At 50.9% G+C, this 24,839-nt stretch overlaps 1 protein-coding gene across 1 annotated transcript; it reads left to right on the forward strand.

Moving 5' to 3' along the window:
- The first annotated feature begins 6,967 nt into the window (after positions 1–6,967).
- Positions 6,968–13,003, forward strand: LOC113406605 (protein mono-ADP-ribosyltransferase TIPARP-like). Its single transcript, XM_026652224.1, has 6 exons — positions 6,968–6,991; positions 9,710–10,110; positions 10,679–10,796; positions 11,237–11,424; positions 11,511–11,780; positions 12,559–13,003. The coding sequence occupies exons 1-6, from the start codon at positions 6,968–6,970 to the stop codon at positions 13,001–13,003; spliced, it is 1,446 nt and encodes a 481-aa protein (XP_026508009.1).
- The last annotated feature ends 11,836 nt before the right edge of the window (positions 13,004–24,839 follow it).

Below are 24,839 nucleotides of genomic sequence, written 5' to 3' on the forward strand. Positions count from 1 at the left end.
TTTGTTCTATGTCTTGGTACAAGCTGCTGGGGACGGTATCTTCACGGACTGGTTCCTGAAGTTCTAATATGCTAGTATCCAAAACAAAGATGAGAAAAGAAACAGAACAAGCTAAGGAACTGGGACAAACTGATGGGTTGGATTTTAGTGACATGTAAAAAGTTTTGTAACTTGTAAAATCATTTTATAAGTACTCCTAGCTGAAAAGTGTAACTTGGGGAGTACACCGTCTATGTAAGATGAGTGTAACAATGCTCCACGAGACGGCTTCCTGGAGCCTGATATCTTATTGAACCTTTTTCCTGCACTATATTATTTTTGGCTTAGAGCAATAAACCTGACTGATATTGGTTATTAGGGGACTTGAATATATTTCATAATGAATCAAAGTGTGATCAATCAATTGACTTTACAATTTATCAACAGGATGGTACTGTGTTTCCCCGAAAATAAGACAGTGTCTTATATTAATTTTTGCTCCCAAAGATGCGCTAGGTCTTATTTTCAGGGGAGGTCTTATTTTTCCTGGAGCTTCGGGGCCTTATATTCCGGGGTGGCCTTATTATCGGGGAGGTCTTATTTTCGGGGGATGTCTTATTTTCGGGGAAACAGGGTAATTCAAAGATGAAATCAAGACTTTCCTGGTAAAACGGACAGGCCAAACATTCTTGCTTTTTGTTATTTTGAAACAGGTTTCTCTCCTCTTATAGAAATGACAATCTGTTAACTTAAAAAAATCTGTTTGATTTAAAAAACTGTGCTGGGCACATTTCACAGGCAGTGAGAGGAAAGAGGGTGACCCGATGCCAGCATTGCCCACCCCACAAGTTGAAAAATCATGCCTGGCCCCCAAACCATGGGATTTTTTGGGGAAAAAAAAGATATTATAATTTTTGGTCTCTTGATTTTTGCATTCCCCTCCCCAGGGTGTGTGACTGGTGTGGTGCTGCCGACTCCCCCAGATTCATACAGGAAGGTGATTCTAGCCTTGCTGCAGGAGCTCTCTGGCTGCCTGATGGTGCAGAGCTTCCAGCTTCCTGAAAAACCCAACATTCTAATCAATTCATTCTGTGCTCCCCCAGCCCCACGTTGGCCTGTGCCCCAGCCCAGCAGTGAATCGCGCTGCTCAGCTCTTTCTGCTCCCCCATCCCCGCCTGTGAGGATGGTGACAGCTGCTCCCTCCCATCCTGAAAACTCCTCTGGCTCCTGAGAGGTGAGGGGAGAGCTCTGCTTGCCTTCTTCAGCAGCCTTGACTGGCTGTTCTTCTCCAGGAGTCAGGGTTGTGGGGAAGAGAGCCCATCAGAAGGGGTTGTTCATAAAGACTCTCCCACGAGTGCTTGGAATGCAGAACTTGCAGTGTCAGGTTCCCCAGTCTGTCTGTCTAGTTGCTGAACATTTGCAGCAAGGACAACCCATATGTGGTCACCTATATTGCCCCACCTTCACAGAGATTGTAGAGACTGCAGCATGCAGTTATTGTAACACCAATATCACCATGTGTAGGTGGGCATAAGGAGGTCACACTAGATGATGGAATGGCCCCTTCTGGCCTTTAAATCTCTGACTCTCCAGTTCATTTTAAGCTGGCAAAAGCTACGCTCCATCACTATCCAGCATGTAGTTAAACCTCTGTCCACCTGGCTTTGTTGAGTCTATATATGGCTTGTTACCAGGGAAGCAGGGAAGATGCAAGGTCCCCAAAATACCGGTAGGGGTAGGTACACTGCGGATGTCAATGTTATGAGAACAGAAGAGTGTGCCATTATGTCCATGTGTGAGGGTTTACGCCCCTGGTTGCAAGGTAGCACGGCCTAGCAGCCAGAGTCCATAGGATTGCCCCTGGTTACAGGGTAGCGTGGCCCAGTGGCCGTAGTTCATAGGATTCCCCTGGTTACAGCGCCGTAGGGCCTTGACACTGGCTCAGCAGGGAGATCCTACCGAAACACGCTGAGGCTTATCAGGGGCAAGGTACCAGTCCGTCACGCCCCCCGAGTAGCTTCCTACCGTCTTGAGAGTTGGAATCCCCCACGAGCCTCCAGGTTCTCCGCGGGTCTCCGGGTCCGTCACACACCCTCCCCATTAAGAGGGATCCCCCGGGTTGATCCGCCCCCTCCTCCCCCTGTCTGGAAAAGAAATCCGCGTTAGCGTGTGCCTTACCCGGGCTATGAAATACGCGGAAGTCGTAGAGTTGGAGAGAGAGGTACCAGCGCAGAATCCGAGGGTTTGCGTCCTTCATACTATGTATCCACCGTAGAGGGGCATGGTCTGTGATCAACCTGAAGTTATTCCCCAACAGATAATAACGTAGGGTGTCGATGGCCCATCTCACTGCCAGGGCCTCTTTCTCTATTGTGGAATAACGTTGTTCCCGGGGGAACAGTTTACGGCTTAGATACAGTATCGGGTGTTCTTCCCTGTCTGATTCCTGGGAGAACACAGCCCCCTGGCCTACTTCCGAGGCATCCGTCTGCAGTATAAATTCCTTTGAAAAGTCTGGGTGTCGTAGGACTGGTTCTTGCATGAGTTGTTCTTTCAGGGTTCCAAAGGCTTTCTTGCATTGTTCCGACCACTGCACTTGTCGAGGCTGCAAGTTCTTTGTCAGGTCCGACAAGGGGGCGGCTATGGATGCAAAATCCGTCACGAAGCGGCGGTAGTATCCAGCTAGTCCCAAAAACTGGCGCACTTGTTTCTTTGTCTTGGGGACGGGTACGTCTCTGAGAGCTTGCACCTTGCTGATTAGGGGTGTCAGTTTTTCCCCTCCTACCGTATATCCAAGGTGGCACTTTGCCGGGTTAGCTGTGAGGCCGGCTGCTCTGAGGGCTTGCAACACCCTTGCCAGATGGAGTAGGTGTTCCTCCCAGTTGTTGCTGTAGACTACGATGTCATCTATATATGCTGCCGCATACTAGTCGTGGGATTGTAAGACCTTGTTCATCACGCGCTGGAACGTAGCAGCGGCTCCGTGTAGCCCAAACGGCATGGTTATAAATTGGAAGAGGCTGAAAGGTGTTGGGAAGACCGTCTTCTCCCAGGAGTTTGGTGTGAGGGGGATCTGCCAGTATCCTTTGGTTAGATCTATGGTAGACAAGTTCCTCGCTCCCCCAAGCCGTTCCAGCAATTCGTCCACCCTCGGCATCGGGTATGCATCGAAGCGGGAGATGGCATTGACCTTTCGGAAGTCGATGCAAAACTGGGTAGTCCCATCGGGCTTTGGGACTAGGATGATGGGGCTGTGCCACTCGCTTGCCAATTCCTCCACGACCCCCATCTCCAGTATTGTCTCTAGCTCCTGTCGGACCGTGTCCCACATTTTCCGTGGCAACGGTCGGTAGTGGTCTCTTACCTTCTGACCGGGGGTGGTGGCGATGTGATGACTCATTAGAGCCGTTCGTCCAGGGCAGGCGGATAAGACATCCGGGAACTCCTCCACTAGTTGTTGTAGCTGTTTTCGCTGTCCGGGGGTGTGGCCTGACCCCAGCGTCACCGGCCTTGGGTCTGGTGGATCTCCCACTAGGGGTCCGAGTTCCGATTCTGGGGTGGACGAGCTGATGAGAAGGGCTTCCCTGGTCTTCCAGGCCTTCAGAAGATTCACATGGTAGATACGCGTCTCCCTCCGTCGCCCTGGTAGTCGGATCTCGTAGTCCACTGGCCCAGCTCGCCGGACTACCTCGAAGGGGCCCTGCCATTTGGCCAGAAGTTTCGACTCGGCCGAGGGCAACAAGAGCAACACCCGGTCTCCTTGGCCGAAACTCCGCCCCTTAGTCCCGCAGTTATAGAGGCGTTCTTGGCTCGCTTGGGCCTGTATCAAGTTCTCCCGGGCGAAGGCCCCTAGTGTTTGGAGCCGCTCTCGGAGGTGTAACACGTTCTGGGTGGTCCCGAGAACTCGTGTCTCCTGGGCTTCCCACTCCTCCTTCAAGAGGTCCAAGATCCTCCTGGGCTGCCTTCTGTACAAGAGTTCAAAGGGCGAGAACCCTGTCGAGGCCTGGGGTACCTCCCTTATGGCGAACAACAGTGCTAGCAACAGAGTATCCCATAGGGTCCTCCTCCATGAACTTCCGTAGCATAGATTTCAAGGTGCCATTGAAACGTTCCACCAGGCCATCTGTCTGTGGATGGTAAACTGATGTCCGGAGTGTTTGTATGTGGAGGAGGCGACACAGCTCGGCTATCAGCTTGGAGGACACATTCCAGGAGGGAGGAGGAATAGCTCAGTGGTTTGAGCACTGGCCTGCTAAACCTAGGGTTGTGAGTTCAATCCTTGAGGGGGCCACTTAGGGATCTGGGGCAAAATCAATACTTGGTCCTGCTAATGAAGGCAGGGGGCTGGACTTGATGACCTTTCAAGGTCCCTTCCAGTTCTAGGAGATGGCATATCTCCATTAATTTATTTATTTTATTTTATTTATTCATGCCCTGGTCTGTCAGGATTTCTGCAGGTATCCCACCCTGGCGAAAATCTTAACTAGTTCATTAGCAATTGCTGGTGCTGGCGCCGTTTTTAGGGGAACGGCTTCCGGGTAACGTGTTGCGTAGTCCACGATCACTAGGATGAAGCGATTCCCCGTCTTGCTCCTTTCAAGGGGGCCGACTAGGTCCATCCCAATCCGTTTGAAGGGTATGCCAACGACTGGCATGGGTACCAGGGGTGCCCGGGCTACCCCCTTCGGTCCTGCAGCTGGCATTCCAGGCAAGATGCACAGTAGTCCCGAACCTCTTGGTGTATGCTCGGCCAGAAGAACCGGCGAGCCACCCTCTGGAGTGTCTTCTCCCGCCCCAGGTGTCCTGCCCAGGGGTTTGCATGGGCTAGTTGTAGGAGGCCTTGCTGCAGCCTCCTGGGAATCAATAGCTAGCAGAATGTCTCCTGGGTCTGGGGTTCCTGGGCTAGGCGATATAGGCGATCCCGCCATATTTCAAAGTGGGGGCCCTGTGGGGATCGCGGAGGCGGGTCTCCATCGGGGTCCGGGCTAGTGGCTTGTTCCCAGGCTCTACTTAGGGTCGGGTCCTCCCTCTGCTCCTGTACAAAGTCCACGTCTCGCTCCAGTTCCGCCTGGGCATCTTCCACCGAACGGGGCCTGGCTGCGGAACGAGTTGCGAGTATCTCCTCCGGCGCCGAGGTCCCTTCTCCGGGGTCGATCCTTGGTGTGCGTCCGAGCAGCCCCGCTCTCGGAGGCCTCAGTCCGCCCGTCCGTGGGTCAGGTGGTTGGTACTTCTGGAGAACCTCCCCGAAGCCTGGCCAGTCTCACCCCAGTACCACCGGGTAGGCTAACCTGGGGGCCACGCCCACCCGGAGGCCCTCCTCCCGGCGGCATACTTCTAGCTTCACCCAGGCCGTGGGGTAAGGGCGGATGTCCCCATGTACACATTGTAAGTGGATTGGGGGGCCCGAGAGATTGAGGTCCGGGACCAGCCCCTCCCGTATGAGGGTCTGATTACACCCCGAGTCCACAAGGGTGTTCATGAGGGTTCCCTTGACCTGGACAGGGACCACCAGCTTTCCTGTTCCTCTCTTCCACGCCCTTAGTCCCACGACCCAGGCTTGTCCGTAGTTGCAGTCCATGAATGGGCAATCCCGCCGAAAATGCCCTTCCTGTCCGCACTCCCAGCACCCCTCTCGGGCTTCAGCGCGTCCTGGGCCTCTGCCCAGGAGGCTCCCTTGCTCTCAGCGTTGTTGGTCCCTTCATATCGGTGCCCGGGAGGCCTTGGGTCTGGGCTCAGGGTTGGGGAGTTTTGGAGGTGTGCGGCGGGCGCCTGCTGACAGTTCCTGGGGTACCGACCCTTGAGGATTCCCTTTTCCTAGCCCACCTTTCTGACCGGAAGTTCCTGTTACCCGGGTCAGCGCCTCGGCCCCCTCAGCGGACAAGTAGTCCTCCATCAAGGCCACCACCGCCGACAAGGTTGCCGGCCAATGCCGACGTACCCAGGCCCTTCCTCCCGGGGCAGGATCTGAGTGAACTATTCCAGTGCCACCATCTCCGCTACCTGTGGTCCCATCAAGCCCTCTGGGTTCAACCATTTCCAACAATGGTCTCGAATGCATTGGGCCACTGCCCGGGGCCGGGTCCCAAGGGGGTACTGTTCTTTGCGGAGGTGCTGGCGATAGGTCTCCGGGCTAATGCCGGTATGGTCCAATATGGCCGCCTTCACTCGGGGGTACTCTAGGGCCTCCCGGGGATCGAGGCTACAGTAGGCAGCCTGGGCCTGTCCCGTCAGATAGGGGGCTAGTAGGGTGGCCCAATGTTCTGGGGGCCACCTGGCAGCAGTCGAACATCACTAAGAACGCCTCTGGGTCGTCTTCTGGCCCCATTTTAGTGAGGTGTACCGGCAGTTCCCCCAAAGTCTCCCTGGGTCCAGGCCCAGCAGGTATGGAGGCTGCAGCTCCCACCGGGCATAACAGCGTGGCCATCTGCTGCACCAGGCGCTCTTGTTGCGTCTGCTGCGCTGGACCACTAATTCCCGGAGGAGCTGCTGCTGGTGCTCTTGGTGCTGGGTTATCGGCAGCTGCTGCTGGCTGGCCATCTGCTGCATCATCTGCACCTGCTGCTGCTGCTGTTGGGCCGCCTGCTCCTGCTGCTTTTCCAGCATCCACTTTAGGAGCTTCTCCGTCTCCATCGTGAGGCTTGGCGGGGGTGCCCCGGTTTAACTCCCTTACGCTGGACCTTTCAACAGGCCCGAATCGCTGCCCACATTCTCCACCACGTGTGAGGGTTTACGCCCCTCATTGCAAGGTAGCGCGGCCTAGTGGCCAGAGTCTGTAGAATTGTCCCTGGTTACGGGGTAGCGTGGCCTAGTGGCCAGAGTTCATAGAATTGCCCCTGGTCACAGAGCAGCACGGCCTAGCGGCCGGAGTCCATAGGATTGCCCCTGGTTACAGGGTAGCGTGGCCCAGTGGCCATAGTTCATAGGATTCCCCCTGGTTACAGCGCCGTAGGGCCTTGACACTGGCTCAGCAGGGAGATCCTACCGAAACATGCTGAAGCTTACCGGGGGCAAGGTACCAGTCCGTCACCCCCCCGAGTAGCTTCCTACCGTCTTGAGAGTTGGAATCCCCCACGAGTCTCCAGGTTCTCCGCGGGTCACCGGGTCCGTCGCCTCCTCAGGCTCCTCCTGCAGCAGGGCTTCGTGCCGGCCAGGAGACGCTTCAGCTCCCTGCCACTTCAAGGGTGTTGGCTGGTCCTCCACAGGAGCTTCCCAGGTAGGTCCTTCCCCTTTGGCCACCACCCCAGACTGAGCTGAGTTCCCTCCTTTTATACTACCAGAGCATTTGGAGCATGCCCAGTACGAACGGGGCGGGACTTCCTCCATCAGAGCTACTGGTCTGACGCCGCTGGGGCTAGTGCGGGGCGGGGCTGCTCCGTCACACCATGCCTAAAAAAAATCAGACTTAAAAAGTTCTGACATCATACCCTTTACCGCTCAACCCTTACAGACATCCAAGAACTGTCTGCAGTGGTCCACCACAGCTTGCATCACAATGGAACAGTAGATTTTGTATTAACTAACTCATTGTGCTGGTGGCATGTATACAGAATGAGCCTGTTCATACCATCTAAGTGTCCAGCACGGTTTGGGAAGCACTGCTTTTCAAATCCTTCTGTGAGCTTGAGTACACTCACCACCTTGATCATAGAGCCCGGCAGCATATTATGTGTTGCCATACACCATGGTACCCACTGTAGACATCCCGACCTCAAACTGGTGCCCGCCTGACCGGTAATTGGCATCTACAGACTCAGTTTTCACAGAGCGCTCGACGTGCCTCCTTGGATGAACCCCTCTTTTAAATGCACTGATTTGAAAGCACAAAACCCTCAATAAACTCAGAGCAACTTTGATTTGTTTCCTCACATTTCCAGGATAAAAATGATAGTTGCAGCAAAATTTGCTGGAAACTCCAAGCACCAGGGAAACTATGAGTAAGAATTTGAGTTGCCTTATGGTACCAATGCCATCACAAATTCCCCATGAGGTCACTACCCTGAATTGTGACATCACAGTTATCAGATTCCTCTGGTTTGAAAAAAAGAACCAGTTAAACAACTTCTCCCCATTTTGCTGGTTCATCAAGGTGATAGACACAAATTAGCAGAGAGTTACAGAATATTTTATTAGAACTTTATACACCAACAGAGCTGAGGCCTAAAAAAGCAAACAGGAAGCAGTTAAATAAGGCTCTAACAGTCAATGCATTGTTTAAAGGGATGGTATCAGGATACAAATAATTCTTTCCTTATGTTCTAACTATCCCCTTAGGCTAATAACTCTGAAAGAAATGTAAGAAAAATTAATGTATTTCTCTCCTCCCTGTTTATGCTGTTTATTTACCCTTTGCCCCTCACTCATCTTGGAGAATGATCCTACATGAGGTCAATTTCATTTCTGCTCTGGGTCAGTTTCACTCTCTGGTCATCTGTTAACCACAGGTTTAAAGTAAAAGAAAGTATTCTCTCTTCTCATTACTTGTGTTTTAATTTTATTCATATTGGCTTTTGTAAAACTCTTCTCCTTCCTCCCTTTTACAATTCCCTACATCCATTTTTATAATCTAGCTCTACAAAACCTACCTTTTAGGGCTGAAACTACTGACAGTATAATCCTCAAATCCCATTTCCACCCTGGGTCCCTTCCCTTGTGCGCTTTAGCTTTACCCACCCTTGTTATTCTGCAGGGGTCTGGAATACTATACAATCCCCAGACAATATATCCCAATGGGAAAAAGTATTTTACCAGACTCCTTAATGTTTGGTGGCAATGGTAGTAGTTGGGACATGTAGATTATACTAGCCCACTGAATACTTAGCAGAGGGGAAGAGAGATGCTTGCTCATGCTCCTCCCGTCATTAATATACAGGTGGGACTGTATTAAATCTTTTGATATGTAACAGAGGCGTGTAATGCTTCTTTAGACTCTACACTTCATTTTAATATACCTAAGGTAGAGCTGGACTTTACCCTCCTGCCCAATCACAAGACAAGTGGGATCAAGTTTTGCTCCTATCCCTTTTTACACCTATTAAACACTAAATTTAAACCCACCAATCAGAGCAGAGAAGCCCCCCATTCCCACCAATCAGCGCAGAGCATGTTCCAATGTTCTAAACCCCTTGTTCCTACACAGTGCGGAATCCTCATATTCAAAGAGACGCAGCAAGACACAAGCCAGGCGTTTGGGAGGGGTCACTGCGGCCTGAGCCACAGGGAGAGGGATGGGGCAGAATAATTCCACAGGGCTACCAGGCCCACTCAGGATGATAAGTGCCTCCCCCAGTCAGCCCCAGCAGGTGTTTGTCAATGGGAATCTCTATGGGGAACAGTGGCTGGCAGAGGCTGTGCCACTCTGGGAATCAATTCCCCCAGGAGAGGAAAAGATCTCTGGGGGGCAGGGTTGGGGTACCACAGAGAGAACTACATTTGTGCTGAGAGGGAGGTTTAAGTCCCAGATAGGGGTGTCCCATCCTGTGGATTTAGGGACAAGTTACTTTTATGTATATCGGGATAGGGTCCCACTGGAGAGCACTGTGTGTGTGAGTTAGGGGTGTGAAGAGGCATTGGGGTCCCTGAGGAGCACTGTGTGTGTGTGGTTTATTATAAATCAGAGGAGAGGCCCCATTGTGGCAGCAGTGCATGCAGGAGTGGGGGGTTCAAGCTAGAGGCCCTGCATTGAGCTACTCTGTGCCTCAGTATTACATTTCAAAATTACTCTTTCTCCCAGGAGTTGGATTCCTTCCACGAAGAGTGCTCTGGTTCCCCTCAGACGTCTGCTTCTTCAGCCACTGAAAGTACCATTCCCAACAGCCCGCCCCAAAAACGCAGGCGCACAGCCAAGGGAGAGAGCTCCCAGAGCCCCGAGGAGGCCTCTGAGTATCTGAGTGGTGACAATGGGATCAGATTTCACATTCATCCAAGAGATGAAATTAAGATTTGTGACCGCTTCCTGCTGGGGGGCTGCACCCCGGGGGACAGCTGCCCCCTCCACCACACCTGCTATCCCTACCATTGGCAGATTAGGCGGAGGGACAGCAAAGCCTGGCAGAGTGTTAGCGAGTCAGCTCAGCGGCACCTAGAGAAACTCTACTGCGATGCTGGAAAGGAGCAGATTAAGTTTGTGGACAAGTAAGTGGTGGAAAAGCCAAACTCCAGTCCTGAAATCTACCAGCAGGAGGAGCTGTAGGAAACAGTGGGAGAGGTGCTGGGTATAGGGAGATCATGGTGTCTCAAGTCCCTGCCCCAATCTGGGATGCAGCATAGGGAATACCTCGCACATCTCCCACTTTCATTCATTCCACTCCCCGAGTCCCTTATGTCCCACACGTGTGGGACTCCCCTCACTTTTTTTGTTGAAAATTCTTTTACATCAGAAATAGACTCAAGGAACTAAGGTTACAGAAGGGGTAATTTGCACTAGAGGTGTGGATCCCAAATTGAGAGCTATGGTGTAGGCCACAGTGCTGGCTGCTAGGAACTCCCACCCTACTGCTCTCCTGGCCTCGCCCAGCAGGAGGTGCTGTAGGGAACTGGGCAGAAGCACTGGGTGCAGGGAAGCTCCTAACTACTCCAGTCCTGGACTCTCCTGGTATGAGGTAATGGAGGAATAATTGTTTACTGTATCCTTTTCCTGCTCACAGAGGTGGTGCTGTCGGGAGCATTTTTCTGCACTCCATGAGCTGGTTTGCTTTGTCAGACCCTATGACAAAGTGCGGCGACTTTCCAACACCTCTGATCCAAAGGAGAACCCCCACTTCCCCACAGAGTGGGCGCCCTATTGGAAGAGCAATGGCAATTGGATGAAGTATGAGGAGGTGAGGAAAAGGGAATGGCAGTCCAGCCTGCGTTGTGTATATTATACAGTGCGTTTCCCCAGAAATGCCTCACTGTAGTTAAACCAAAAACAACAGCAAAGGGGGAGACACACTGAGGGACACAGACAGAGGAGAGAAGGTGTGTGGAGGGGAGATACTGAGGATGGGGAAGGAGCTTTCGTCGGCAGGAAGAGAAAGGAGTTTCTCTGCTATGGCCTGAGGGAAAACCAGGCTGAAAAGGCTAAAGGATGCTGTAGGGAAAGGTCATAGTTAGTCAAGATGAAGAGAGGCTGGATGCTGGCAGATCTTTGCCTCTGGCTTCCCCAGATATCTAAAGAATTATTGATGAAGGTGGCAGCCTAAGGAGCAGTGTGTGGGGGTCCTTGGCTTTCCTCTTTGGAGCACTCTCACTGTATACCTCCTCTTCCTTTCCCCCTCAGCCCATCGCCCAAGGTCTCCTTGCTGCCTATGAGCAAGACAAAGACAGCTACACCTTCGAACGCCAGGGCCAATTCTTCATTGTGGATCTGAAGCGCCTTGTGCAACAGAACCGGGATAAGGAATACGTCCGCCTGGTCCAGCGCTGGCCTTCCTACCGCCCCCTCCTCAGTATGGTGTCACATCTGACGTAAGTGACTCCCCTGGCAACCATGGTCCTAAAGGAATGTAAGCAGCATTCAGAGGAGATTAATTCTAGTCTCACTATCTCCCTAGGACGCTCCCTAGAAGACCCTGGGGAACAGTTTCTTCCACTTCTGACGTCCTCGGGGAGAATCCGAAGGATGGCTACTGTGGCTCCTACCCTGCAGCCTGGGTCCCGAAGCCACCAAATGGCCAGGCTTTCCTGAAGATGGAGGTGCTACCAACAGAGGTTGCGTACCACAGAGTTTGTGCTCTCTTCCATCAGTCTCTCTCAGAGAAAAAGACACTGGTGCTGGGGATTTACCGAATCCGGAATGATGATCTCTGGGGAAAATACACCAGGTATAAAGAGAAATGTTGTGGGGAGATTGTGCGTGTGTGTGTATGTATGTGTGCGTGAGAATCCTAGCACTAGTGCCCCGGAATGCCAGGGGGGAATGCTGGAGCTAGTGCCTACACTTGTGGAGCTCACCATGCTCAAGGCAGGAAGTGTAAAACCTAATGTCAGTGCTTTAGGGTGCAGAACCCATAGTGCTGGAAGCCTAGGAGCATGAGCCCTGGAGCTAGTGCACTAAGGTGTGCACTCATAGGAGTATGACTGAAGGAACTAGTGTGCTAGGGTGTGAATATTAGTGCTTGTTTCCTCAGGTGGGGATTTTAGCACACCACTCTGAGCGTGATTGCTTCTTGTTTGGCAATTCCTTGTGCTGCAGTGTAGGTAGATTTAGCTGCACTGGAGTTTGCATATTTGGATGCATCCTTGGGAATGGGTGCATGGATCCTAGTACACTGGGCTGCATATGTTTGTTTGCAAGATGCATGCATGTGCACTGGTGCACAGATAGTGCACTGGAATGTGAATATTTGTGCAGTGGTGGGCAGATCCTAATGTGCTCAAGTGACATTGGATGCACTAGTGTGTCATTGTTGGATGGATCCTTGAGGGCTGGGGGGGGGGAAGACTGACTCCCTAACTCTTTGCCGTTCAAGCTTTTGGCCTTTATCTATTGAGTAAGTGGAGATAGAGGTGGTTGGGGGGAGTTAGGCCTCTACGTTTCCCCAAACATCCCCTCTGGGCAGGATCTAAGCCTGCTTTTTTTCCCCTTTGTGTCTCATTCAGGCAGAAGGCCATCATGTCCCACGCATGTTCACTGCAGGAGAAACACCAGCTGGAGAAGCACCTCTTCTATGGGAGCGCTGCTGACTTCCTGGAGCCCATCTGCCAGAAGAACTTTGACCCCAGCTTCTCAAGACTGCACGCCCCCATCTACGGCAGGGGCTGCTATTTCTCCAAGAGTGCCATGTATTCACACCGCCACGGCCAGGCGAGCAAGGCCGGGCTACGCAACATGTTCCTGGCCAAGGTGCTGGTGGGCAAGACTGCTGTTGGGCATAAACTTTTCCACCACCCCCTGCCCGTGGTGCCTGGTGGGCAGCTCTACAACTCCTGGGTCAACAGCAAAAGCAATATCCAAGTGTATGTGATCTCTGACAACTGCCAGTGCTACCCCTACTTCCTGATCAGCTACAAGATGCTCTCTGACCCTGTGGCAGTGGATGGCTGATAGTGCAAGGGGGAGGAGCTGCTCATTAGGAAAGATTGCTGATGCAGCTTTTCTGATCAGGCTCCACTTCTCCCTGTGGGGACAGAGGTCACTTTTTGTTGTCACCTACAGCCTTCCTATGCAACCTTCTCTGTAAAAGCCCACTCTGCATCCTCTCTGAGCAGCAGCTGTGACCCTCCCAGTGTATGTGGAAAACAAGGCCATCTAGTTTCAAAAGAGCTCTGTCCAACCCCATCCTATTCAATCTCCACCAGATTTACCCACCCTGTGTTCAACTTTGCCCCTGTCACATTCACTGTCTATCCAAATACAAACATCCCTGCAGGCTGTGCCATCAGACACTGCTCCAAGCTCTGGCCTGGAAGCTGCTCTATTACACCATACGAGCCATCACCCTCCATGACCTCTCATTGCTTTTGTGGACTACAGTATGAGATTCACAAGAAGTCACCACTTTGTGCATGACTCACCTTCTCTTCCACCTTCTAAAGGGGCCTTCAGCCTGGGGGTAATCTGTTTGTCAAAAGTTGTTTGCACAGTGGCTTGCAGTAGTGTTTGCTAAGTTTTCTGGTGTAGAACTAATTTAGAAGTATTGTTCGAAACTCACCATGGGTCAGAGCGCTCTCCTGTGTTTGTAATTATTTAACATTTAAGTGTGTTATATGGAGGCAGAGTGGCTGTAAGCATCTGCTGTGTCTAGTCTGTTGCATGAAACCCCCCAATGTCAAGGATCAGAGAAAGTTTCTGGCTGCTCAGGCCTTGCTCCCAATGACAACATGTCACCTGCTCCTGCAGGAAACCTCCTGTGATCCTGTTTTTGGGACCTAGGAATTGGCCAGTTGTTAGTGAGTTAATATGTCCCAATACCTGAGAACCTGCGGATTGCTCATTTATTCATGTAAGCAATAACTGTTTAATTCACACTGTATTATTAGCATAATTACTGAGTTACTTTCTTTGCCGCGTTTCTTTGCCTTCATAATTTGAGATCACTTGCCTTATACTTTATATTATTTTTCTTGTCTTTAAAATTAAAGAGCTAAGAATGTTGTTTACTGCACAATGTCAGTGTGATCTACATTATCTAACACTTGGTTAATTAGACTTGTTACTTAATTTGATTTAATACCCCAGCAATCACAATTAATCTAGTCTAGGAAGTTACCCTATGTAGAATCATAGAAATATATGGCTGGAAGGAACCTCCAGAAGTTATCTAGTCCAGCTCAGTGTGTGTCCCGCCTCAACCACACACACTGAGCAGGACCAAGTGACTGGGAGTTCAAGGTAAGTTGTGGGTACTTGGTACCTCTAAAAATTCTCCTGTCATGATTAGTGCCAAAACATGGATTTGGGGCCTACATTTTCAAAAGGGACTGACCTGAGGTGCTCTGCAGGTGACACCTTTTTAAAAAAAGACCTGATTTTCACAGAGCAGTGGCTCAGCACTTTTGGAAAATCAGCATCCTCTTAAAGTGTCAAGTCAGGTAACTAAAAGCTAACACACTTAGGATACTATACAGTTTTGTCGACAAAAGTCTGCTTTCATCAACAAAACAGTGGAGGTGTACACACTGAAATGCTTCTCCCGCTGATTTAACTCTCCTGCTCCGCCGACATCATAAAACCTCCTCGACGAGCGGCATAGAGCTTTCTGTGATGTAGTTAGAGCGATGGACATTGTGTTTCTTATGTCGCTCTGAGAGGCCTCCAGGAGGTATAAGTGCTCATTGTACTTTGATATTGCAGGGACACATGAGGAAGAGCTCTCTTTTTGTTTGTTTGTTCCAGTATAGGAGAGGGATAGAAATAACCAACACTAGCACTGTTTGCATCTGCTTCTCATTCCCCCATGCAGCTAGGCAGAGGGGGCACTGCGGAAAAGTTTGTCGATGCACACCGGGATTTCCTGGGAAACTTTCCTGGAGGTACTTGCCAATCCTCTGCTGAAGGTTCCTTGGGAGGGCAGCCTTATTTCTTCCCCCGTGGTAGGAAACTTTGCCTTGCCATTTGGCAATTACCTCTGCAGGTACCAAAGAAGCACACAGGCAAGCAGCATGCAGAACCAGTCTGTAGCCGCACGCATGCAGGAGCTGTTCCCTTTCAGCCTCAGTTACCCTCAAAAGTGAGATATCAGCTGCTATCACCCCCACCCGTGGAAAACGGGGCCAGTATTCAGAATAGTGGCCCTAGGCGCTTATATTGATACCCCTTGGAACTCCTCCCCTTCACCCTTTGTCCCATCTTGCCCCTCCACCCCCAGGCCACCATGATTAGGGCTCTTGCTGTTCTGTGTTCCTGCCAAGGGAAAGTGAGAAAGTGGTGCATCTAACTTGTCTGGATCAAGGCTGTGAGTACACTCACAATAGTGCCTCTGTCCACTGTTTCTTTAGCTTATGCAGATGTGCCCTTGAGGGTTTCTGCCTGCACACCGGCTGAGCAGCTCTGTGTGATAAGGAGATGAACCAGGAGGAGTAAGGAAGACATATTCAGGGGGGTAGATTTGTCTGATGCAGCTAATAGCAAGCAGAAAACATGGAGAGAGACTATAAATGAAAGACTGAGAATGGATAGCCTGGAGTGGAAACAGGGGCAGGAGCAGTTCGTGTTAACTTGATAGCCGGGTAAACTGTCTTTGATTCTAAGGGACTGTCTACACAGTACCTAGATACCTGTGGCTAGCCTATGCTAGCTGACTCGGGCTCACAGGGCTTGGGCTGTGGGGCTGTTTCAAGCTGTGTACACTTCCAGGCTTGGGCTGAAGCCTGGGCTCTAGGGCCCTATTACCTTTTGAAACTCAAGATTAGAACTAATTTGTGTATCTATGTTTACCTGCTTTAACCTTGTAAATAACTCTCCTATTTCCTGTTCCTATCTCCTGAATCTTGAGATAGTTTATTATCGGACTGGCTACAAGTGCTGTCTTCGGTGTGAGATCTAAGGTGCAATTGACCTTGGGTAAGTGATTGGTCCTTTGGGACTGGGAGTGACCTGAATATTGCTGTGATTCTTGGTGTAAGGGACGATCTATCACAAAAGTACGCTCACCTGGGTGGCGAAATAGATTGGAGTACTGAAGGGGACTGTCTGTGACTCCATGCTTAGGCTGTTATAGTGCCTGAGGAGATTACAATTAATAATTGGTTGGGGAAATCTAAGTATAAACTCACAAGCAGTGTGGGGTTTGTGCCCTGCTTCCCAACAGTCTGCCATGAGGTTGGTACTCAGGCTCTTGAGTCACTGCAGGCAGCTTGACACCCAGCGCAAGTGGTCTCACCGGCATAGACAGGGAATTCCTTCCCTCGGGGACTCTAATATGGTTCTTACACTACATAGGCCCCACAAAGTTCAGCCCACAGCACAATTCATGCTCTCCCGTTGGCGTAGTAGCGACTTCACTAAAGCACTATCTCTGAGAGAACCAGGCTGCCAGCTGCTGTGTGTTGCAGCTCAAACTGTTTGTTGATTACTAAACAGCTATATTATGGTGGATGCCTAAGGCCGTATGGTGCTGAGCTCTGAACAAGCACAGAAAAAGAGACAGTCCCAGCCTCAGAGAGTTTACAGTCTTATGCCATTGGGGGCAGCATAAGACCCCCTCTCAAATACGGTAACCCAGAGGAAGCTGTGCTGGGTCTATGTTATTTTTTCTCTGGCCGAGGCAGGATTTTTTAAAATGTCTGTGTCTTTTCTGTGTCTACTTCACTGACAGGGGCTGTGACCCCAAACCTCGAGAGAAGCCTATGTCCCTTAGACAGGGCTGGGAAGAAAAAGAGAGTAACAAGATGGTAAAAGTAAAGAGATTTAATAGTCGCAGTAACAGTTTTAGAGCTCAGTAGTGATCAGACCAGGATCCAGTAGCAGTGACAGCTCCCCTGCACCTCATTCTGGCAATTGCCCATAGGTTGCTGAGAGCCCTCTGAGTGTTATCGCAGGAGCGATGGTCAGTGTAGGAAGCTGGTTGCTGAACCTCTGGATGAGAAGGATGATCATTGCCCACCATCCAGGTATTCCTGGTGCTTGCTGCTCTCTGGGGAGGCTGTTGCATCCCTTGATCATGCCTGGAAGCACAGGGCTGGTGGGGCAGGGGATGAGATCATGCTTTGCATTTAGAACTTCGTCACACCTGGTGAGACAAGAAGAGACTGAATCAGAAGCTGGGCAGATCTGAGCCTCATCCCACAAGGAAGAGGTCCCAGTGATGAATGTGGCACCTGCTGAAATGCAGCCACTTCTGGGGCAGGACATGGCAGCTACTGTCCCCCAGTGTCACTGCAGTGAAGGGCCATAGGAAGGGAGGGATGGAACTGCAGGGAGACAAAATGGAAATACCTGTGAGGAGGCATTTGGGCAAGACATTGGGTTTATTCTTGTGCGAAGTATCATGGAACTGACCTGCTGGGGATCAGTGCAGTGTCCAGCAGCCCAGCACCACCCTGATGGATGCTGAAGCAATGCCTGATCTCTAACTCAGACACTCATGCCCATATCTAACTAATGGGTATTTAGTGAATGCCGGGCAGTGTCCCAGGTTCATTCAGCTCATTTCAAAACCCAGCTTTAATATGGAATAGATGGGCCACAGCTTTCTAGGAGCACTAACAACTGCCTGGGGACAGCCATATTAAATGTTCCCTCTCACCCCTCGTGCCCTTTCACCATTTGTCCCTCTGCCAATATCCACTAATAGGCTAACACAAAGTCAGATCCCCCTATTCGCTGTTTCATTGCCCAGCTCCCTTGCTCCAGAGATCTCCCTCCATAGGGGCTATGGGCAGAGGCTAGACTCTGTCCATCAGACAACTTATGGACACTGGCATCCAGGCCCTAGTGACAATCAGAAATGTGTCACTCTCACAGCCCTGTACTGTAAAGTGATCAGGCTCCTGTGCTTTCAGGTGTGGGCATAGGAGCCTGTGCTGGGGAGTTTGTATCTCTAGAGCCCTCAGACTCAGCTGCCCCATACAGAAGCACCCCCTAGAGGCTCCGTCTCCATTAGCACTTCCTGTGCTGCTTCGGCTGATTGTGGAACCACATAGTCGCTTGGAAGGGCAGAAGGAAAGGGATGAAGGAGATGCTGATGGAAGTGGGAGCTACTCCCCTCTGCCCACTACACTCCCTCCACTTCCCCATAGGGACAGTGTCATATTGCATGGTGTGTTTTAGACTAGGAGGCAAATACGCAAAAAAGTAAATTACAAGACTAAGGGCTGGTCTACACTTACCCCCCAAATCGAAGTAAGGTACGCAAATTCAGCTACGTGAATAACGTAGCTGAATTCGACATACCTTACTTCGACCTTACCGCGGTTCAGACGCGGTCCACACGCGGCAGGCAGGCTCCCCGTCGACTTCGCGGTACTCCTCTCGCTGAGCTGGAGTACCGCAGTCGACGGGGATCACTTCCTGGTTCGATTTATCGCGTCCAGACCAGACGCGATAAATCGAACCCGGAACTTCGATTGCCAGCCGTCGAACTACCCGGTAAGTGTAGACATACCCTAAGAGAAAGAGGGAAAGGTTCCCCACACCCCCACTGGCCAAATCTCCCTAAGTAAAGTCCCTTTCCGGGTTGAGAGAATGGTTACCCGACACCTACCACATTTGGAAGCCTGGGTAATGACCCCTCTGGTCCCCATTTCCCTCCCCCTGATCTTCCTTAAAGGAGCTGCTACGGCATCAGTTTGTCCTGACTTTGGGAGGCCGAGACAGTGGAGAGAGACTCCCCAGCAGGAGAGGCTGGTTTTACCTGCTTCTCGGTGAGGGCCAGGGCCTGGGCCAGCACAGTGATCACGCCGTAGGCTGGGTGCATCTGCCTTTCAAAGGGGAAGGTAAAAATGCTCAGCTGCAACTTGCTATACTGGTGCCAATTCCTCCTCCTGGCACCAGGTTCCACATCTGGCTCCCTGCTGGGGTCTGCAGCTCCCTCAGTGCTTCCAGCAACTGCACACGGGCGGGCCAGGGACTGGAGTGTTCCTGAATGCATCTGAGTTGTTTTCATCTGTAGGAGAGAAGAAAGGGGAGATGTGTCAGGAGGGTTAAGTGCCAGGAAAGGAGAGGTGTTATTCAGGGGCCATTGTGGTTGTGTAAATGGGTTGGAGTGGAACAAAATGAGAAACATCTTAACAGTGCAGCTAGATCTGACTATGGCTAGTCTCTCTATTTACTGTTAGATAATGGCAAAGCCCAGCATGACAGACAGCAGGAGAAAATCCCACACTGACCCAGCTGCTCCCCTCCCATCACCCCATCCTAACAACCAGAGCCTAGAACGTCTCACCTGAGTTCTCTGTACCAATTCTTGCAGTCTTCAGAACTCCATCCATGGAGCTCCAACACTCAACAGGCTCAGGCTTTATCAGTTGGAAATGATCAAGCAACTCCATGTTCTGTCCTGGCTTCTCTGGGCTTTGCCTGTGTCTGTAGTGTTTATATCTAGAGCACCCTTGTGCCAACTGGGGATGAGTCATGAACACACTCCCTCCATCCTGTGCTGGTTGTCTGGCTAACCAACAAGAGAAACACTAGGTCTGAATACAGAGTTCATCTATTACATATTTTAAATATACTCAGCATCAAGTCATGTAAGTGGCCACTAAGAATCAGCGCTCCAGAGAGACTGTAGTAACCTCCGGAGGAGCACATAGAGAATGAGCATCAAGGGAAGGGCCACCTGAATTGGAGGGAAGAGGTGAGGGGGAATGTTGTGTTCCAACGTTCAGTGCTGCTGAGAGCTGTGGGTTTGGAGCACCGCTGAAAACCAGGCCCAGGAACGTGGGGTGTGTCCCTGGGGTGAGGAATGGGGGTGGGAGGAGAAGGGGATTTCAGCCATTTTGTGCCCCTGCATCTATTGAAATGTTAGTGAATTAAAGCTGGGTGGAAATCAGTGGTTTCCTTGCACCCAAATCTGGGGAAATCCCTAAATGAAAGGAGCAGACTTGACCCGGGATCTGAGAAGTGCTGGAGCAGCAGGGTCTGGCTGAACGGATGATACTTTTAGAACCTTGCATTTCTAGCTGCTGGAGTTCAAATCTTTCCAGCAACTCCAGATACAAATGGCCTCAAGGAAGAAATGAGGCTTCAGTGGCTGCTGCACCAACCATGCGCTGAGAAATCCCCACGTAGTCTAATGGGGATATTAACACCCCGTGAGGATGAGACCGGGAAATTCCTCCCTAGGGCAAGTGACACAGGGAAGAGACACAGGTCACCCACGTTACTGGAGCCTGCGCTTGTGACCCGAGCACACGCTGCGGGTGCATTCCCGGCTGGCTGGCTACGGGCCGTAGCCATCTCCTCTGATGCGCTGGAGCCCGCCGAGCTGCCGGCGCCCGTCAGCACCATGGCCAGGGAATCGCGTGGCCGCTCTGGCTGCGGGATCCCGGGGGTGCGTGCGGGAGGGTCCCCGGGCCAGGTCACATCCCCATAACACAGCTCGGCCAGCCTCGCCCGGACACTGTGAATCCGGGCCGGGACCTGATGTGTCTCGTCACCGCTGCGTTATTAGCTCACAGGCAGCAGAGCCTCTGCACCTCTGCGCTACACACCGGGTCCCACTGCCTGGCAGGGCCTGCCCCAATGTCACTCCGGGCCAGGCTCCAGTCTAACCCTATCCCCCACTGTCACCCTGTCTCTCTAGCGGGTAGATGTCACCCTTTCCTGTGCTAATCTCCGTGTGTTTCACCCATGAGGATGCTGGATATGAGGGGTCAGAAACAAGGCAGTAAATCAAAATAGTAATTAAATATTATTTTGAAAATGTGCTGAGGTCCAAAGGCTGCATGTGCCACGCAGGGGATGAAGGATGAGGCCGAGGGAAGGCAGCTCCCATCTGAGTCCACGAGAACCCCAGGCTACATTGCACTAAGGTAGCTTCCCTAATTCCTATTATTGTAATGGTGGCTTTAGCGCTGTAAATCCCACCACATTTGTACATTACATATGAAATCAATGCATTCCACTCATACTTTATTTTCCCCTTCTCCCTGCAGCCTGCCTTCATTCCACGGGTCATTATTCCTGGACAGAAGGATAATCAAATTAGCAGATAAATGAATCACCCGTTCAACTTCTGTTACAGGTTTTGTGGAACGCAGCCTGTGCATCAAATGATCAGTGAGCCCATCACATCACAGCTGAGCACATTCCAAGGGAAGCGATTATTGCATCAAAAAAACCCACCTTACCAATGAGTTATTCAGGTTGCCAAATCAAGCCCTGGAAAGATTGAAAATGCCAGAAAATCTGATCTGTGAATACATATGATTAATCACAACCACCTTTGAACTACCCTCTTCTTGACAGGACTGCCCTGGGGAGGGGGAGGGGCTGGAATTCTCACCTCATTGAGATGAATTAGGCGGCAGAGTTAACACTGCACTGGGTTGACGGGGAGACAAGCTGTCACCTTTCCTGCGGCAGGTGTAGGCTAGACAGTTTCTGCAAGGCTGAATAAACCCTTCAACTCACAGCTGTTTTCAAAGTGGTGGCTGAAACTCTACATTTCATTTGGTAATGAAAGTTCAGACTTGGCAGAATCAGAAAGAATCCAACATTGCAGAAACACTAAGCAGAAAGGATCAACAACTGTTTTACTTTTGCTGGAATCAGCTGTGCATCCATGGAAAGAAATATCCCAACCTGCCTGAGGCTGAAATGCTGTTGGGGATGACGAGATTCACCTGCCACCAGGTATGTCCAACCCGTCATCCTGGGGCTCTGGTTTCTCCTCTCTCTGATTAAGGGACAGGATGAAGGGTAAGGGACAGACATCGAGGGGGTCCTTGAGGTTCCTTCTCTGCCAGCAGCTCCTTCAGTCCCTCTTCTCTCCAATTCCAGATCCGGATTTGGTTCCAGAATAGAAGGGGGAAGCACCGGAGACTTTACACTAGAGACGGGACACCTGGGAGCAGCCTCTGTATCCTCCAGGTGAGAGCTTGAGAGCTACAAACACACTCCCAGTCACCCCCACAGACACATGCTGAGTGTCCCCCACCCACACTCCCACTCACCCACAGAGACACTCAGACAGCGAGATGCCCCATGGGGCAGACACCTGCTCACACCTGCCAACAGACACACGGGCACTCTGAGCTTTTTCCAAAGGGGATATTCACTGGTATCTGGCCAGCGCTTTGGGGACACAGGGCCAGATCCCCTGTGTGTGTAAAGCCGGGCAGCTCCAGTGAGTACAGTGCAGCTACACTGATTGCCAGGAGTTGGGGTCTAGCCTGTGAAGTGCTGGGTACCTGCTGAGATCTTAGCATTACACTGATCTCCCCTCTGGGCTGTTTCCTTCCTGCCCTGTCATGTTTGTTGGGGACTGATTTATGGGCAATTGGAACCCGTTTAATAAGAGTCAGATTTCTCCCCTCAGAGCATCCCAAGTGCAAGTAGATTCACCACCTGTAAGTCACCTTGGGATCCTCTGGGAAAGAAGAGCCTACAGAAATATCCAGGGCAGGGCTATTAGTGCTGCTAGCAGTGAAGAGAGCTGAACCCTGGGAATCAGAGCAGGGCTCTGGGTTGTGATTAAATTTTCTGCTTTCTCTTCCCTACAGACCCAGTTCTGTGGAGACGCCAGACATGGTCCATTCTCCCTGTTTCATTGGCTCTGCAGGGGCCAGCGAGCTCTGCCTTTGACTCCAGAATCGACCTGCCTCTCCAGCCAGCTCCCAGCTGTAGTTTCAGGGCTACAACACACATAGAAACCAGCATAGAAACCTCTCCCCCTGCTGTGCAACCAGTGGCCATTGACTCTCCTTCCTCCACTACCCACAGGTTCAGTCCATGCAGTCTCTGGAGCTGTCACTGTTAATCACTCTGCTCTCTTCATGGACACATGTTAACACATAGGAAGTAACTTCAGCTTTCCTGTCTGGACTCCCCAGTGGCTCTGGTTCCCAGCCTGAGTCAGGGAATTCTCAGGCTCTTCCATTCCCGAGGACTATCTGACACTCTTCACTCATGAAAACACCAAGATTCCTTCCGGCTCTAAACTAAAAGCTGGGCAGAGGGAGAGGGAAAGAGCTACGGTTTAGGTGTTTGTAGAATGCTGGGAGGGTCTCTCTCATTTCAGTGATGCTTCTCTGCTGTTAGAGTGAATCTATTGTCGTATTGTGGTTTTGCTAATTTATAATAAACCAGTTTTTAATAATCTGGGAGTGCTTCACAGGAGCAGCATCAGTTGGGCTTGTACAGTTCCTGAGCTATAATCAGGTCCAACCCTCATAACCTCTCCTCACCATAAAAAATTAAAATCCCCCTTCCCTCCCAAAACCCACGAATGGCCCCAATATCAGTTGTGTGGGTTTACCAAAAGTGCTGGTGTCACAATGCTAGCTCCTCTCCCAGCCCCTCCCTATGGCAGGGTTCAGCCATAACCGGGGGAGGGTCTTTCACAGTGACTCTTTTTGAATTCCCAAAGATTTGCTGATCATAATAATCCTGCCAAGGGCTGTGAGAGCAAAGTTGCTTCACTGAGGTCCTGAACCATAAACTTCACAGGAGCAGCATCAGTTGGGCTGGTAGCAGAGGTTGTGAACCAAAGAGACTGTCCATGGAGGGGCTTTCTCTAATCAAGTCCTGCAGCTAGCTCTGTGCTCATGCCCATGCAGGCAGGGTTTGGCCACTGCATGTCTGTAAATAGAAAGGGGGTGTTGGACCTGAATTTCACACCAGTCAGTGATCTCATTATCTGCTAATGTGATTATACTTCCCCTCTCCCAGCAACTGAAATTCTGCCTAGTCCCATGCAAGGGAAGCTGCCCTGGTACAGAAAGATATTTCTGATCATTACCTGTATCTTAAAAGAAACTAAACTTGTATTATTTACATTTAATGGCTATTGCTGTGGGGGGGAAATCAGCATTGATGAGGATTATACTAATTACATCACTTCCTTTACTAATGGGTATCCCTGGTTTTCTCATGGATTCTAATGGGATTCTCTGTGTTCCCTAACCCCCAACCTTCATCCTCCCAACAGTGGGATGGCAAGCTCTGGCCCAGGAGAGATTGTAAAGCCACAGTGAATCTATTTTAATTGCCTGCCCTATCTATGTCCCAAAACTTGAAACATCCTCATTGATGTAATACACAGGTCTATAAAATGAACACTTCAATATTTACAATATTCTGCCTTGTCAAAGCCGAGGGCAGCGATCTCACAATGTAATCCCCACTGGGACCACTAAGGAAATAACCCAACAGGGAAAGCCTTTGTGTGTAATAGCTGCCCCAGATGCAGCTGGTCAAGCCCGAGGAGCTCCTGAGGGGGCTGGAGAGAGCACTTTTGAACACATTAGATCAGGGTGCGTAATACCACAGGTAGCTTGCTCAATGATGTGAAAAAGTCACAGCCCTGAGAGATGCCGTTAAGCTAATCTAAACCCCAGGCCAGGTCTACACTACAGACCTGTATTGGTATAACTAAAAATAAACACCCCTGAGCACCGTAGTTATACTGACCTAACCCCCAGTGTGGACAGCGCTATGTCAAACAGGAGAGTTTCTCCTGCCGACACAACTGCTGCCTCTCAGGGAGTGGATTAACGAAGCGGATGGGAGAAGCTTTCCTGTCGGCATAGTAGTGTCTTCACTAAAGCGCTACAGCGATGCATCTGTCCCGCTGTACATGAAGACAAGCCCCCAGGGCAGACAGGGCTAGGTCAATGGAAGAATTCCACCATTGACCTAGCTACCCCCTCACGGAGAGGTGGATTTTCTATAGCAATGGAAGAACCCCTTCCATCACTGTAGTGTCTATGCTACAGCGGTGCAGCTGTGCTGCTGTAGCGTTTCTAGTGTAGACATAGCCTCAGACATTGACAGAGGG

This window comes from Terrapene carolina, unplaced genomic scaffold (genome assembly GCF_002925995.2).
Source record: "Terrapene carolina triunguis isolate 2854851 unplaced genomic scaffold, T_m_triunguis-2.0 Scaffold112, whole genome shotgun sequence".
Classification (NCBI taxonomy): domain Eukaryota; kingdom Metazoa; phylum Chordata; order Testudines; family Emydidae; genus Terrapene; species Terrapene triunguis.